We start from the raw sequence: 12,305 nt of genomic DNA, 5'->3' as shown, positions 1-12,305 counted from the left end.
TAATCATGAACTGGAACAAAGGAAAATAAACATCAGTTTCTGGTGTAAAGTATTTGGAACCAAAATATCAAATAAACCCTTTGGTCTAATTCTAACATTGACTGTGTTGTATTTTGTGCTAGGGTCCATATTGTTACGAGTTGTTCTCAATAATGATTCACTCAGGCAGTGCATCTGGCGGGCATTATTATGCTTACATCAAGTAAGTTAAACAAAGTAAAGAATGCAAAATGTTTGGAAATGGTATGCAATGATTTTGATTGTGGAAATTACTTATAATGTAATCTTATGTTACATTTATCTTGAATGTGTTACTTGTAATCAAGATTGGTTTATAAACAATCAGGAAATCTGGACATAGGTAAATATTTCTGATTACAGTGTACAGAAATTTCCATATGTGGAAAATGTGGAAAACTAGTAAACAAAAAACAAAGATGTTGTTGTGGTTAACATCTACACTGTAGTCAGAAAAAGTACACTTTATTTCAAACTATACACAATTTGGACAACCAAATGTCATTTTCTGGTAGTATGATTTTGTGCTTTATGTAGGCTCTGAAACAGAAAACAAAATTTACTGGTTAGAAACTCTTCAGTTTAAAAAGAAAAATTCACATGTACATGTATGTGTGAATCCCATGCTTAACCTATTATTTTCTTAATTTTGTTCTTGTTGTTGCTGAGTTTTGTTTTTGTTTTTGTTTTCACACTTTTTAATCAATCCAAATAATGAATTAATGTGGACACTTTTTAATTTTCTGTCATCGTTGTCTAGATCCTTTACAAATGGTCAGTGGTATTGCTTTAATGACCAAAGTGTGACCAGGGTGAGTATGATTACTGTATCCTTACAGCTGCAATTTAACTCATGTTTCAAATATAGCTAAATACAGGTTGCAAAGAGTTTTAATATTCATACTGCCAGGCCATCTTCATGACACAAATTAACATCAGTGACTTTCCAACTTCTTTTCCTTTTATTTGGATGTGACTCATAAGGCATATGACGAGGATATTGAGCGTAGTTTTGGCGGACTTGAGTCTTCAAGAAGCTACTACTCGTCAGTATACTCAAGGTGAGTTCATTTACATGTAACTCACAGTTAAAGTGTAGAGGACTTCATGGAAAGCTGCCTTCAAATTCTTAAAAGTAAATGTAATGTTTGATGATATTTGCAGCTCTACAAATGCTTACATGTTGATGTACAGACAAGTCAATTCAGAGAGAAATGCAAAATTCTTAGATCAATGTGACATGCCCAGACACATAGTGGAACTAATGTACAAGCTGAGACAGCAAGAGGAGATGGAAAGAAGAAGAAAAGAAATGGACAGGTGCATGTGCAAGGTAAGAGTGGTGAAATCTACATCTAGGCTTTTATGCTGGCTGGGGTCATTGTTATGTTCAATACTGGTATCTTAATAATGTGTTGGCAAAAGAGATTGGGTTTACAGTGCCTTGGAAAATTGATGCATCTATTATAATAAGTAATAGTAATAGGACTGAGTGGAGTCCAATTCAGTCAGTTATGATAAGAGTTAGAACAAAATCAGATGACCGTGCAGTGGCAGTCCGATTTGTTTATCACAAGTATGATTACAGACCGAATTGCATGACACGAAGTCTTATTACAAATTAATCATAAAAATTACAATTTCCAAGAAAAGAAGAATAGCCAAGTTATGAAAGAAAGGAAAAATTTGCTTTCTCTCTCTGCAGTTTGTTAGCGTTTTAAAATAAAGAATAAAATGGCCTTTTTTCTGATGTAAACAAACATCCTGTAGAGAGAGTTTTGGGAGAATTTTAAAGTACTGTCATCAATTTTTGCTTTGTTTTTGGCAACAACCTTTGCATGAACTTTGGAAAGTCGTGCTGAGTTTGTGTTGGTTAATCATCATGCTACATATATGCGGGTTTTGTATTACTCTAATCTGTTAAATTTAAATCACAGAAATAAAATGAGGAGGATGATGATGATATACTAGACATTTTCGATGAATATACAGCACACAAGTAATCCATATAAGAAAGTGAGAATGTTGTGCAAATCAGTAGCAAAACGAGCTGAATTATACAAATGTAAAGCTTTATGTCAAGCCATTGTACAAGGGAATATTATTACCCTTTTCACTAGAGTCCTGACATCTGGATTAGCAATATCATCATCTGCTAGTGATATGTCTGTGATTTCTGGAGTACACAGATAGTTTGTAAACCCAGTTAGCTAAGAAGGCAGGTGGTGGACCCTCCTGGAGAACTGACATTGCCATGACTTGTCCAATGGCTTTGAAAGAGCCATTAACCACAGCCTCAACATGGGGTCCAGGTGACAGAGCGCTGTGTTCTGTGCCCTCAAATAAGTTGGTCTGGACAGCTGCAACAAATGCTGTAGAAAATAATATTTAAAGAAAAAAGTCTTCAAATGTATGCTAATCAAACAGACTTAGTTACAAGACACATCTTACTTCTATGTATGTTATCGATATTTATGGAGGAAAATAAATTATTTTGTCCAGCTCAATTAAAGCTCAACAAAGGGACATATATTTATCTCCATTAAATAACTGAGTTACAGCCACCCACACAGTGAAAAAAGTTCCTGAGATTTCCCTGCATTCTAATAATTATTTTGGCAAAAACAGATTACTGAAATTAATATCACTGTCTAAATTACCAGATAAAAACTCCTTCTGCAGCCCTCCAGTGTCTATCCCAGACTCTCCAAAGAATTGTACTTTCAACACACCCTCCAAACTTTTTTTACGTCTTAGCTGCCTGATGCCATCCCACAAAAGATCTTGTCTGTTAACTGTTACATCGATTCATTCCTGTTGTTTAACTTTTCTGTAGAGGATGCTTAAGATATCATCAAGGCTGTGGAAAAATAATATTATTTTCTGATACCAAATTAGGTTAATGTACTCAGTAATCACCAAAAAGCTAATCGGGTTGAGTAAAGGATATTAATTTTGACACATAGGAGGCTAAGGAGAAAAACGCACTTAATTAGTCAATAAAAAAAGAACAAGAAAAATAAGCAAACAAGCAAGCAAAGAAAAAAAACTGGCAATATGCTTAGCTGAAAAGAAAAAAAATGAAACAGACTTTGAGAGAGATGTGATAAGTATTTTACAGGCTATTTGTGATGGACTCGTTTTCCATCCCAGTAATGGTTTCCAGAGCAAAAAGAAAAGTAAACCAGCACTTGACAAGAAAATATTATTGAATGCTTCAAAATTTATAACACCATTGCTGAGAACCAAGTTAAAGTCAGATGGATTTAATGGATTTTCACTATTGAAATTAAAGGAAAACCTGCTTTAGCTTCTATGAAGAAGCATGGATGCAAAACATCCACTTTTCAATTCATGCCTAAACCACACAGTGAATATGAGCAAGTGATATGAGTAGAGTTTTGTAACACTGCTAATCAAAATGTTGTTCAAGTCCTGAAGTTCAAGAGGAAAGTACATTCTGGCATGAAACAAACACATTTAAAAGAAAGACATCCATCCATAACTCTAAAAATGCAATAATGAATTTATGCTTGAGCTGAAAATAACTGTTCTCACCTTTCTCACAAGTGAGTTGGTGTATCAACTCCCCTCCCTCTCCCCCCTTTGGACTACATACCTAACATATAGATTTAGCCAAGCCTAAAAGCGGAGCTCGTCAGTTATTTTTTGCAATGTTGTTACTGATGAAAATAATCCAACATGTACATGTATGCGAAGTAAACTGCGAGCGATTTTATAGTTTCAGCCCGAACTAGGATTACATCAGCAGATCGAGGTGTAAGATGGTGTGATGATGAAAACAGAGCCATGATTTCAAGCATTTCAGGGGAGCCAACAAAAATGTTGATCACATAACAGAACTGTCTTCTGTCCTTTTTGGTGGCATTTCCTGTTCTTTCTTATTGAGAAAGACAAGACATTGTTATTACATGTAATCATTATATTCTTTCTTAGTTAACAATTGGGACTTCCGCACAAAAGAAGTTTATACATTTTTTGTGTTGTGGGGTATGACTGAAATGCAGTGGTTACAATATACAGTCTACTCAGTCCCCAAATTTCTACCAAATGAAATCTCACAAAAATACCAAGGTAGTATACACATGTAAAAAGTTAAAAAGTTTTGTTTTCTAACTTGATCCCCAAAGATAGTTAGCTATCTTCATTTCTGTATGGAGTCTCCTCTTGCTGAAAGGGTTTGTACCTGATCTCTCAAAGTATAAGTATAAGCAAAATCACTCTGGCATGAACAATAAATATGATATTTTGTTGCTGATCATGAATACTTGCATAGGCTTCTGATAACAATTTTATTATTCAATTCCAATGTGATTTGTTCTTTTTCTCGACTGAAATTGTGGACTACAGGAGCTGTTATTGGGTTCCATTAATTAAGTTTGCTCTGATTAAATTATACCAAGAATTGTAAGCTATAAGTAAGTTATATTATGTACATGTATTTTGTCTGCACTGCACAACCAAACGCACTCAAAGATTACGAGGCATAGGTACATTTGTCAGAAAAAGCCAGCATATCAAAGATATGTTTTGATTGACACATCAATTAAAGATAATTTACAGCAAAATGGATAAACAATACATCAATATCCTGCACGCACCAAAACTGGACATGGGTTTATAAGGCAATCATTTAAACAACAGATTACAATGATTTATAAAATAGAGAACACTATTTGTACAACACTAGGGAACAAATCAACCTTATTTGACGTTGGCAAATGGCAAGGCTGTCGGTAGAATGTCACAAATTTCTCAAATCTTTCTTTCTACAAAAATACTAATCCTGCAACTTTGCTGAAGACCCAGTTCTCCATTTCGTGTTGGCAAAATATTAATTTATGCCATGCCCAATGCAGGTTATCACAAAATTGATTTAAGAGCAAACATAAACCAAGCACGATAAATACCATTTTTAAGCCAAAAAAGCAAATATTTAAATAAACCATGACATGATGAGTAAATTATCTCTAGGAAAAACTGATTAATTTAACAGACACTTTAAATAATTAGTTAATACATGTATCATAGGTGTTTCTCAATAATGTAATACAGTTTACTTGTCACAATGTTGCAGCTACAGCTGTATGATATTACTACACACAGTATGGGTTGCAGAACTCAACTTCTAAGTCAGTTTGTTCAATGAACTTTGAGTGTAGAAATTATTATGGCATCAAGCTGTCTGTAAATATAGAGAAACCAAAAGCATTACAATCTTAAGTAATAAATTATTGCACTCTTTCACATGTATGTACAATGTATGTTCCATTAATATTGGGGATCTCTCAGAAGCTGCATCTAAGATGATTTAATTTGCTCCCAGTGTAATTTTTTATGGAACTTTTCACACATTAATTTCTCTGTCATTACAGTGGTCTCTGTGTTCTACAACAATTAGTACACAAGACAAATACACTCAGTAAGATATTGTTTACAATAAAATCAATCCCTATAAGCAATCATAAGGACCTTGAATTTATATTTCTTTAGAAATATCTCACCTGGCCAAGGTTGCTTTAAATATCTTTGATATTTTAATCCAGGCTGCCCATGTGTACACTGTTCATATATTGACTGACAGGAACAGGGATGTAATCATACTGTATATAGCTGCTACTTGAACACCACTGAACATGCAAAGACATATCAATTATAATTTATAACCAACAGATGACATTCCTTTCATTGACAATTAGTGGAAAATGGCGCTATATAAATGTATATTTATTTATATACAGTGTACTCCATTGCTAGTTGTTTACTGAGTGTCTACAGTAGTGAGTCAAATGTTAGGCAGATGGTACCAAAACTTTCACAGTGGTAGGCTCTGCCCTGAGATGCAAAGCAAACATATCTAACTGTTATGAACTTGCTTTTGAGCGCACATGCAATTTGCTTTAAACAAGAAACTGGAACATTGCAGTACAACAATGTGCACAGTCCCAATCAAAGGGCCATCCAGGCTGAAAATCAGACTTTGTCAGGATAAATACTGATGTTATTGCTGACTTAACCTGAGTGTGCAGTTCCAGAAGATATTCACACCCAACACCCATAATCATGGCCAGTCGTTAGAAATTCCAAAGAAAAAAAACCTCCATGTGGGGTATGAATCTTTTCTTGAAGAAAACAATGTCTGAGAAATCATTAATTACAAAATATGCTTTAAGAAATACATGAATCTTAAGTACCTTAGGTAAGGCCAACTTTAAGAAATCTAGACTGGCTGGCCAGTTCGTACATTTGACAAGTTGACACCGGACATGTTTGTAAATTTGTGCATTTCAACATCACAATACAATGTACATGTAGCAGCATTGGTCAACTGAAAACAGCATAATTTGGTTAATTAATTTACACTGTACATTATTTGGTTAAATATTGGTGTATATTATTGCACACCAACAGATGACTATTAAAATTAATTTACAGAACATATTGGCAGCTAAATTATAACAAGTGAAAAATCGAGCATGAGCCATTTATGTACATGTACATGTAACAGCCCTCACCCCAGAACTGTCATAGATATAATATATTTTCAAACTCGCTGAAATTTCAGATTATTTAATATTAACATGCACGTACATCTTTAACACTGTGTTTGCTTTACATTCACATTACACACAACCGGTATCCACCATAGGCAGACTTTAAAGTTTGCCTTTGAAAATAAATTGCGTCAACTAATGCATCTGTCATTACGTATTCTTGTGACAAAATGACACAAAATCCAAGTACAAGCTAAGAAGTCATAAGCATAAAACTAACTTAATTACCTGGTAATGCTTACAGCACCTCTTACTGTCTGCATATGCCGTCCATAAACTGGTACAGCCTGGGCAATACTCATTATTTTTCTGATCACATCTTTTAAAATGTCACTGTTATATAATTTGTCCTGAAAAGGCAAATGCATGAAATGTTATGCCTTTGGCACTCACCACATACCTTTATATGATGTCACCTTATATATCTTTACTTGGTGTACATTGTGTACACCAAGTCATGATCGACATTCACAATTCTTTTTACTTTCATTGTAACTTTTTTTTGTAACTTTTTGCAGTGTCATTTTCCCTTACTTGAAGACAGGACTTCCACATTAGGTGGTAATTCTCTATGAATTCACAGGGAGTGATAACAGTTAAATGGTGACTTAACTATATATATATATATATATGTATGTATGTATGTGTGTGTGTGTGTGTGTGTGTATGTGTGTGTGTGTATGTGTGTGTGTGTGTGTGTGTGTGTGTATAACGACACAATGATTGCACCTGTAGAATGCAGGTGTGCTGGTGGAAGAGACGTTCTGAACTTTCTGAACTTTTTCCCCTTACCTATAATAGGATGACTAATATGAATTGCAATTCACAACCAACACCACCATCAGGTTATACTGTATACACATGTACATGTATATTTTGTTGTCTTCTGTTACCATAAAAAAAAAAAATAAATAATAATAAACCTTTAAAACCCTCCATAAAGTTCACACTCATTATAACACTGCTACATGTAGTGCTGTTTAACTGGAAATCATTTTACCTGAAACTGTTGAAACAGCTCTGTCAAAATTGTTTCTAGCAGTTATTAGGCAGGATAACAGAATATACAATCACGTAGTACAAAGTAAAGGCCACCCAAAGAACACCCATGTTAGTTATTAATTTTGTTAGGATTTGGTGAGCTTCTGTGTCAGGTATGGTGAAAAATAATGGACTCTAGGTTGCAAAAATGAAGGTTCCTGAGACATTTTGACAGGGCTGAGAGGAATTAATATACATGTATTTACAAAAGAAGGAGAAGTTCTTGCCCTGTCCAGTTCTCAGTCATAAAAATATCTTTTGCATACATTTGTTATACATGGCTTGTGTTTTGAGCCAATGTAATGCACACTCTGATTGTCTAGTGCATTATTGCCATTTGCATGGTACATGGATATGTCGGTAATATCGTAAAACATCACGTGTGACAAAAATAAAAATAAAATGCCCAATTTATAATAATTTAAAAATACTTAACACTAAAATGAATCTAATTCTTTACTTGAAAATTATTCTCCCACATAGTAATGCCCATGGGCCAATTACCGGCCTGCTAAAAGGTCTTAAAACAATTTTAGCAAAAGGAAATTAAGGAAATCACTGCTTTTTTCCTGAAAATTGTAGCAACTGAAAACGATGATTGAACAGTCTGAGAGTGCATTCTATTACCCTGACGAGATAAAATTTTATGAGAATAGAGAATTCACCAATTTATACGAAACGAATTGGTACTGGACAAGACAAAGGAGACAGCCAGGAAGAAACTGAAACTTTCTTCAATGAGCAAAAAAGTAAAGCACAACAAAGAAAACAGTCAGTGACATTTGGTTAATAAGTTAGTCAATCCAAAAATTAGTGTGAAGAAGAGAGCAGAGAGAGAGAGTGGAGCAAGGAATGCACTCTCACCAACTAAATTTTGAATGTATATAATTATGTAAAAGTTATTTTTATTACCGAGAAATGGTCAGGGCATTAGGACTTCTACGACCTAAATTTTTTCTAAGTATGTAAATGCCATTTCACTGTTCATTACCAAGTAAAGCTCTAAGCATTTTCTCTTTTTTTTAAATTAGTACTATCTCACTTTTATGGAACATTTCCATAAGTGTAAATACCACACTGTGGAATAACATTTCATTAAGAAAATAGGGTCCATGTACCCCCAACCAAGAGCAGTGGCATTAATAAAATGAAATAGCAAATCAAATCGAAGTAGAGTTTTATTTGCCGACAGGGTTTACATGCATAATCGTCTACTCGACATTTCGACTACAAGCATTTCACCAAACCGAACTAACTGGACATTACAACAAAATAAAACGAGGAAATCTACATTATAAACACAATATGCATATCATTACATCTGAGTATCAAACAGCAAATCCCTTCTCAATGAAGGTTGACCGAATGAAAGAAAAGATGAAAAAAAAATTCGTTTAAGTTTGCAGTGTTAGAGTTTCACAATTATTCACGCTGAAGCATAGATTTGAATATCACAGTGTGTATTTTTGCCGACGGCTTAAATTTACCTTTGCAGTCATTTTATTGGCGGTAGCTTTACCAGTCTTCAACCAAATTAACCTGGAAATTCCCCCAAGCATTTGCCAAACCGAATAAATTGAACTAACAAAACGAGGAAATACTTTGTAATCACAAGATGTAAATATTTACATAGGAACGTCAAAAGTAAATTTAACAAATCCTGTTCGCTTCGGCTTAAAATGGTTTGTTGACCTATCTTGGTTTAACAAATTTTTGTAGTCTAGGAAGCGGTAATGTGCCAACTAACACAGAGAAAACTTCAAAACTCGCCCGGCAGTGTTTACAAATACAGTTTTTTTTTAACGTGACGACGAAACTCGAGACGAAACTTGATTTGTTTACAATATGCAACTTACAACAACCTCCACAAAGCCACTCACGTGTTATTGTTATGAGCGAAATTAAACCTATGTAATTTGTAAAATGCCCCACAGCATGGCTTCAAATAAGGAAGACTTTAAAAAGGATTCCTATTGAAAATAACCTTACCTCGCCGAGGCAACTTCATAATTTCCATAGCAAACGCCACAAAAAACGTCACTTACCTCAAGTTGGCAATTCACTTCGGCCAGTGTAAATCTTCCAGGCAGGAACTTGCAGCAAAAGTTGTGAAGACTGAACCGAACTGATCTAATCTTTTCGATAGATTAACGAATCAACCACTTTTTTCCACTGTGTTTTCTGTTTTGCAACTACTCTAAACACAGAGTTCTCTAGTTCGTCACCTGATTTTAATCATGTGACTTTTCTTGCTCGGCTGCACGGCATCTCGAAGCGACGCGCGAATTAACTTGAGCAGGTCTGTTGGGTATTTCGTCTCTTTCTATAGTCCTCGTTAGCTTTGCTTCACGGCATTGTTCCGTATTATTTCATCCCCTTTCTCTGGTCCTTGACTCGCTATAATTCACAGCAGTGTTCAGTACTGTTTCGCCTCCTTCCCCAGCGCTGGCCTGCTCTCTTTCACGAGGCCCTGTTAGAGGGGGTACCCATGTCCCCTGTCTGAATTTCGCCACCGGCCATGTCGGCATTTCGCAAGATTACTATGTCGCCTGTCGGAATTTCGTCTCAGAGGAGCTGGGTCGGGAAATTTGACTTTGTTCAATTAAAACGAAGCTACACGTATAACACATCGTAATACCTTTGTTTATTACAAAAAGAAACCGACACAGTGCTCTCAAGTCTCACCCATTGAGCATGAGGCTCACACAAACGAATTCAATCTTGCGCTCTCACGCTGAAACTATTATTTCTCACGCATTGAAGGTTCCTTGCTGTTTTAGTCCAGTACATATATAACTAAGTATCTCTTTGGATATAATTTACTCCTTGTATGCTTTGCTCTTACTTCGAACACTTTTCAGCACTAGGAATTCTTATGCAGAGCCAGCATTTCTCTGGTCAGTGGGTTTAATGATTACTTTAAGGTTACTATTAAAGCATCACATTTCGACTCAGAATGAAGGAAAAGACTTCTTAGCTACTTCAATTTTTCAAAATTTTCTAAGGGGCTGGGGGCATGTTGGGGGACATACTGGGGACATGCTTTCGAGCGCTGAAGTTGCTAACCTCCTAGGAGATGTGGGGGCATGCTTCCCCGCGAAATTTTGAAATTTAGACGCTTGGAATTGCTATTTTCAGCCATTTTCCAGTCAGTATTTGGACCTAAAGTACAATCGAACCTATGACTATTTTTACCATGTTTATGTTTAACAATCGTTCTTTAACTCAAAATCTCAACGGCCTCAATCAGATAATCTCTCGTGTCTATAATCTTTCTTTGAATTTGGCGTAACCCTTACTTTCTGCTGAAGACGAGAAGACCTTGGCAGCTTTCCCCTGTCTCTCTTTTCCTTCCATAATTCCATTTGTTGATAATACAACTTCATATTCTTTTACTGGTGACCCACTGACAAAAATATGAAGCAGACTTTCGAAGATCTCTTTCCTTTTTCCTTAAGCGTGTTTTTAGGCGTTTTAGGCCACTGCTCTCTCAGCTGAGAGTGAGAAAAAATACTCAGCAACGACGGACTTGATTTATTCGACGTGGACGTTTTAGCATACATAAGAAAGCCTGTGTTTCACGACCCGTCGACATCGCGCGTGAGAGAGGAAAACACATTTAAAACTCTGGAAACGCGTCTTCACTTCGACTCAGACGTTTAAAACAATCACTGCATTCTCAGTTCCGAAATTCGTTGTCGGCCTATCTTGCCATTGGTGTCGCTTTCTCTATTTTGCTAGAGTAGCCTGTCGTTCCTCGCCCATTCATAGCTCTCGTGTCGCCGTTTCAAGGCCATGTCGCTTGTCGGAATTTACCCCTAACAAGGCCTCTTTCACCATCTTCTTCGCTACTTCTTTGCCTGTTAATTCTTGCTTTCTGTTTCTGTTTTATGCTTCAGTGCAACCCCATCTTACAAACGTTAGATCAACCTCCGCTATCATTTGTGGACATGACAAATAGAAATGAGTTTTCCTTTCTTTAAAAATCCCGCCAAAAAAGATAGCATTCCTCGGTTCCCAAGTTTGCGTTCGCTCGCTCGCTCGTACGGTGACGTCATAACCAAATTTTCGCGGCTTGATGGGTTTATCAAATTTCTAAGGAATGGGGTTCTACTCGCGCGCCTTGGGCGCGCGGCAGCTCCGCTACAAATGGGATCAATTGGTTCACTGCTCAGTTCAGTCGCTAGGAGTTTCTCAGCAGCTCCATCTCTTGAACCAGCAATTTCAAGGGCCTGAATGATTTCTTCTTCTGTGTTTGTTGGAAAAGTTTCTTTCAAAACTTGTACATCACTTCCTTCTCTAATGAAATGTAATCAGAATTATCATTTTGTTGTCATTTTGTGTCACATCAAGGCTACATTCTTTGGAGACACTAAATGAGAAAAATGCAGAAATTGGATACCTCAGTCAGTTGCGTGACTCTTTTTTGTGACAATAACTTGTAAACATTAAGTCTTGTCCACACTTGTGGATAATAACAAGGCCCAAGCCTGTGGGACAAACATAAGTGAACAAGACAAGTGCAGTGGCATCAGAGGAGATCTGGTGACAACAGATCATATGCTTGTGCTTATTTTCTTTCATGCTGCATCACTTATTTGAAATTAAAGCTCAGGTACAAGAAAAGAACAAATTTCTATGTATTATGCTTGTGCTTATCCCACACCGGTC

At 36.0% G+C, this 12,305-nt stretch overlaps 1 protein-coding gene and 1 long non-coding RNA gene across 16 annotated transcripts; one reads left to right on the top strand and one right to left on the bottom strand.

The window, feature by feature from the left end:
• The first annotated feature begins 14 nt into the window (after window positions 1–14).
• Window positions 15–1,426, top strand: LOC145501634 (ubiquitin carboxyl-terminal hydrolase 47-like). The gene is made up of 4 exons (XM_081481065.1): window positions 15–202; window positions 779–830; window positions 1,003–1,079; window positions 1,183–1,426. The coding sequence occupies exons 1-4, from the start codon at window positions 153–155 to the stop codon at window positions 1,424–1,426; spliced, it is 423 nt and encodes a 140-aa protein (XP_081337191.1). The 5' UTR covers window positions 15–152.
• A 300-nt stretch (window positions 1,427–1,726) lies between these two features.
• LOC145500502 (uncharacterized) lies at window positions 1,727–11,696 on the bottom strand. 15 transcript variants are annotated; one of them, XR_014051092.1, is made up of 8 exons: window positions 9,680–11,603; window positions 7,386–7,479; window positions 6,822–6,943; window positions 6,234–6,367; window positions 5,544–5,669; window positions 5,144–5,224; window positions 2,679–2,878; window positions 1,727–2,390 (listed from the first exon to the last, which is right to left on the bottom strand). It is a non-coding gene; the product is annotated as an uncharacterized LOC145500502 (long non-coding RNA). The 15 variants fall into 15 exon arrangements; XR_014051091.1 differs by lacking the exon at window positions 6,234–6,367 and having other exon boundaries at window positions 7,323–7,479; window positions 9,680–11,585; XR_014051093.1 differs by lacking the exons at window positions 6,234–6,367; window positions 7,386–7,479 and adding an exon at window positions 7,323–7,385 and having other exon boundaries at window positions 9,680–11,558.
• Between the last annotated feature and the right edge of the window lie 609 nt (window positions 11,697–12,305).

Source organism: Orbicella franksi, chromosome 10 (assembly GCF_964199315.1).
Source record: "Orbicella franksi chromosome 10, jaOrbFran1.1, whole genome shotgun sequence".
Classification (NCBI taxonomy): Eukaryota; Metazoa; Cnidaria; class Anthozoa; order Scleractinia; family Merulinidae; genus Orbicella; species Orbicella franksi.
The sequence above is the reverse complement of the archived record's forward strand: the minus strand, read 5'-3'. Positions and strand labels throughout refer to the sequence as shown.